The 4,793-nt window shown below is 35.7% G+C and overlaps 1 protein-coding gene across 1 annotated transcript; it reads right to left on the reverse strand.

The window, feature by feature from the left end:
* Nucleotides 1-3,289: 3,289 nt before the first annotated feature.
* Nucleotides 3,290-4,015, reverse strand: LOC102494130 (olfactory receptor 4C15). The gene has a single exon (XM_006157911.3). The coding sequence runs from the start codon at nt 4,013-4,015 to the stop codon at nt 3,290-3,292; it is 726 nt and encodes a 241-aa protein (XP_006157973.1).
* Between the last annotated feature and the right edge of the window lie 778 nt (nt 4,016-4,793).

Raw genomic sequence — 4,793 nt, forward strand, 5'->3', positions numbered from 1 at the left:
GTGCTGGCTCTGATTTGGTGATGAATAAATATTTGATGAATTGCCTTGCTTTTACAATTCCATGGATAAGAATACAAGTGTTTCCCCACCACATAAATCTTTGGAACTCACATATGCTCATCCTCCTTTGCACTTGCCAGAGAAACATAAATAAACTTGATAAGAGTGTGCTTCCCAACTTAATGATCTCTGGTATGTTTAATAAATAGAGATATAAATAGTAATCTTGACTCCAGGAGATAGTGTAGAGGTTATGTCGCTGGACTTCCACATGGCAGACCGAGGTTTGAGTTCTGTACCCAGGGGCTTGAAACTCATGCTGGGAGCACGTGTGTGCATGCCAAAGATCCTGGGAAGAAAATAGAGGAGAAAGGGTTATGGCATGGCCTCTGTCCTGGGGGGGTTGATTTCTCACTTTCCATCTCACTGTTTCTCTCTCTCTCTCTCGCGTGCAATCGTGAGCACATGTTCCCTAAGGCAAAAACCTCTTAAAAATATTAAGTCCTTCTATAAAAAGGTATTACTAATTTGACTTTCAAAATAATTACAGCACTAGTGATTAATATTGTTTATTCTTCAAAATTAGATAGCATATGCAATTTAACACAGTCTCATCCAGTAAATTTTCAGCTTCAATAAACTAAGATGAAAAAAACTATTGGGTAGATTTGATAATCTTGAAGGCAAAGACAACTCTTATTTTCCAAATTTTAAAAATAGAATTTTAACGTGGACAGCAAGAAGAAATAGACTACTAGATAAGGTAGATAAAGTACTGTACACATATTTAGAAATATACACAACCATTTATATTAGGTTGTTGGAAGGTAATGACACATTTGTCTATGTTATTCTGAGCAAAAAATGCATCATGACTTTCCCAATGACTCAGTAAAATCAACTTATTACTATAATCAATAACTTACAAGTTTTATTACTCAACAAATATTTATTATACACTAACTATGGACTTGAAGTTCCAGGACTTGAACTGTAGTCCAACATTTGGGAGTCCAGTGCATGTAAAATGATCTAGAATTTATTTGAATGAGTTTTTAAAAATATTTTTCTTTATTCTGATTAATAACTATTTTTTAATGAATAAATAGTATTATTACATTACTCACCATATATGTACCATGGACATACTCAATCTGCCATCACTGTAGTAAGGCATGGAAAGATGATCTTTACCTTGTTTGCTATCAAGTTGGAGAGATTAAGTTCTTCTAGATAAGATCACTAATAACTTAAAAATTTCACAAAACTGATATGATAATGCCAAGCTATTTTTTTTTTCAAAAGTGGAAATTTCACTAGACAAGAAATCAATTGGTCAATTATTCCAAAAATGATAAAGAAATGGAGTATGTCTTTAAATATGTTAAGCAAAAGTTTAAACAACTGAAAGTCAGTTATTCAATAAACTTGTACTGGGTTTCTCTAAATAGAATAAATATTTCAAAATTACAACTTCAAATTGTCCATTACCTCTAATAAAACCACATAGTTTAAATGAAATTTAGAGATTCTTAGTCATCCAGCTAAAGCCATATTATTCCAGTGTGATAAACTAGGAATATTATAATAACTACAAGCTCTAATTATCTAATTATATAGTTCTAATTATCTCTGACAACTATTAAAAAGAAAATGAATTATTGATTACTTATTTCTAATACTTTGGGTTCCTCATGGGGGATAGAGATAAAGATAGTTGTAAAGTGGGACCAGCAGTTAGTGTAATGGCTATGTCGCTGGACTCCCACGCACTCGACCATGGTTCGCATCCCGGACCTGGTGACTTAAAACTCACTCCAGGCGTATGTGCGTGTGTGCCCAAGGTCCCAAGAGGAGAATGGAGAAGGGATTGTGGGGTGGCCATCCCCTCTGGAGGGTGATTTCTCACTTTCTATCTCTCTGTCTCTCTCTGTCTCTCTGGCGAGCGCATGCACTTTATAGCAAAAATCTCTTAAAAAAAAAAGATAGTTGTAAAGTGAGGAACAGTTAAGTGAGAAAAGTGAGTAAAAAATCATAAAAAGGAGAGAAATATGCATTCCTTCAGGTAAACACACAGATTTAAGTGAGAAAAGTGAGTAAAAAATCATAAAAAGGAGAGAAATATGCATTCCTTCAGGTAAACACACAGATGCCTCCATGAAAACTACATTCATTAATCAAAAAGTTATAAGAAATAAATTCATAGAGAAACAATGAACAACTACTAAAGCGAGATTATACAATTGTATTTTCTTTATTTTCAATAAGCAAAGAGAAGAGTTGGGAATATGAAGACAGGAAAGTGGCATGTTGACAAGGTGTATGCAATAGTTGAGATGAACACATTTTTAGAGATTTCATTGAATTCATCAATTATTTCCAAGCACTTCTCTGGGCCTCCATTCTTCATGTTTATAGATAATTAATAAGGAAATATAAATTCTTTTGCACTTTCACTGTGCTAAGTATTCTCTTTCTTATGTTGTATCTTTAAGTCTTTGAGAAATTTTAAATTTCAGGACTTCATAGTCCATTTAATTGATGAAGAAACTGAGGCTCAAAATCTTTAAATAACATCAAAAAACTTCCTCAAGATTCTTCCAGTTCATTTATAAATAAAAGGCCACTCACTGAGGTGTGATTTTTCTCTAAGAAGCTTCTCTTAGATAGCTGGGCTTTTTAATTGTTACAAAGTCTTTTGGCAAAACAGCAAAGTATGGTGCAATCTAGTCATGTCATTCTCTTGCTATAATTTCTGTCTCTTAGCTCTCATTTGCCATCTCCACCCTTCATTCTCATAGTGGGACCATAGCATCCAATGGCATACCTCTCGTCAATGTCACTGAGACTGTTGTACTAGATATGAATGTCTTTCCATTTGAAATATATACTTTGAGTAGGTGTTTGTTCTTAATCTTGAAGATATTTTTGTCTTTCCTCCACAAAGGATTTTAAAACATGAGTGAACAGCAAATAGTCTAGTATGTAATTTCTCTTTAGATTCTTTTTTATTCAATAATTAGATTTGAAGCAACATAAAAATTCAGTTCTCCTTAATTTACACGTAATGTTAGTAAGTTGCAGATTTGATGGATGAAGGACATGAGAGTAAAAACATATTTAAGCATCACAATAAAGTTTTTTCTACAATATTACATTACCTTTTTTTGTACAAATTATATTTCAAAAGTTATTAATCTAAGACCAATTTTTACTATTTACACCTAATTTTTTGAAGTTTAATGTTTTGTTTTTTATCAGACAACTCTCAATCCTTCCCACACTTTCCTCATGGCCCACAGGTGGAGAGAGCTTTCCATCGCCCTTCAGAACTATGGGTTCTCAATGAGAGCAAAATGACACCATAGGAGATAAGCAACAAGGAGAAGATTAAAATGCAGAAAAACCCACTGTTAGCGACCACTAAAATGCCAACAATATGTGTGTCCATGCAGGCAAGCTTCAGTAATGGGTACAAGTCACACATAAAATGATCGATGACATTGGGGCCACAGAAGGGCAACTGGAAAGTAAAGAGAATTTGGATCATAGAATGCAAGAAGCCCCCTGTCCAGGCTACTCCCATCAGAATGACACAGAGCTTCCAGTTCATGATAGAAGAGTAGTGCAAGGGCTTGCAAATGGCCACGTAACGGTCATAGGCCATGGCTGTGAGGACAATCACCTCTACCCCCGCAAAGAAGTGTTCAGCAAAGATTTGGATCATGCAACCTTGGAAAGAGATAGTTTTCCTCTCATAGAGGGAGTCTGAGATCATCTTTGGGGTGATAACAGAGGAGAAGCATGCATCCAGAAAGGACAGGAAGGCTAAGAAGAAGTACATGGGGGAGCCCAGCAGGGCAGGGCTGCTGAGGATGGTCATTACAATTAGCATGTTTCCTCCAATGGTTGCAATGTACACAAACAAAAATACAACAAATACTATTTTCTGAACATTTGGATTCCGTGAAAGTCCCAGAAGGACAAACTCAGTGACGAAGCTTAGGTTGCGCATGTCTTTGAAGGAAAGGATGGAAGTTACACCAGTGATCCTGTAGAATCTGCAATTGTGACAAAAACTTACAGACCTGTTTATAGTATTAGAGTCACAAGTACATTGGTATACACATATGCAAAATTATCTTGAGAGCATCTGTTGCCACTGAGAAAACATAATACAAAATTTGTGGAGATAGCCATGAAAGTCACAGGAATTGAGGTGGAGATAAATTACTGATAGATACTTTGAAGGGCCAAAGTTTCAAAACAGAAAAGGAAGAATCCACATGTGGTAGAGAAGAGAACAGATTTTATTTCAAGTGCCAACTTTGATCATGTATTTACTGGTTGCTTCTTGGAGTGAATTATTGAAAAACATTCAGTGGCTTGCTACCAGTGGTGAAGAAAGCAATACTGACACATTAGCTCTACCTGCCATTGCCATGGAATGAGAGCACATTTGACTTCCTGCCACCCTGACCAGGAGATGGCCTTATCTTCAAGTAGAAGAAGAAACAACATGAAGTTTAATAGCTGCTTGCAAATCATGGGTAATCCCCAAATATTTCTTTAAAAGTCTGAACTGTATTGGTACTTTAAATTATTCATTTATCCTTTTTCTAAATTTAATTATTTTTCTGAGAGAGAGAACGTTACCCCTAGACAGCCATTGTACGTCCCCAAGCCCGCCCTCACCTAGATATGATTAAGGGCACATACCACAGTCAGCCCCGTTGGCTTTCAGGCAGTTCATTATCCTATCAGCTGACCTACTGAAGCTGGGTAATGTATTA

Source organism: Tupaia chinensis, unplaced genomic scaffold (genome assembly GCF_000334495.1).
Source record: "Tupaia chinensis unplaced genomic scaffold, TupChi_1.0 Scaffold000564_1, whole genome shotgun sequence".
In the NCBI taxonomy this organism is placed as follows: Eukaryota; Metazoa; Chordata; class Mammalia; order Scandentia; family Tupaiidae; genus Tupaia; species Tupaia belangeri.

What these genes read in the sequence shown, in the direction of transcription:
- LOC102494130 (XM_006157911.3), bottom strand. Translation starts at nt 4,015, where the DNA reads ATGCGCAACCTAAGCTTCGTCACTGAGTTTGTCCTTCTGGGACTTTCA.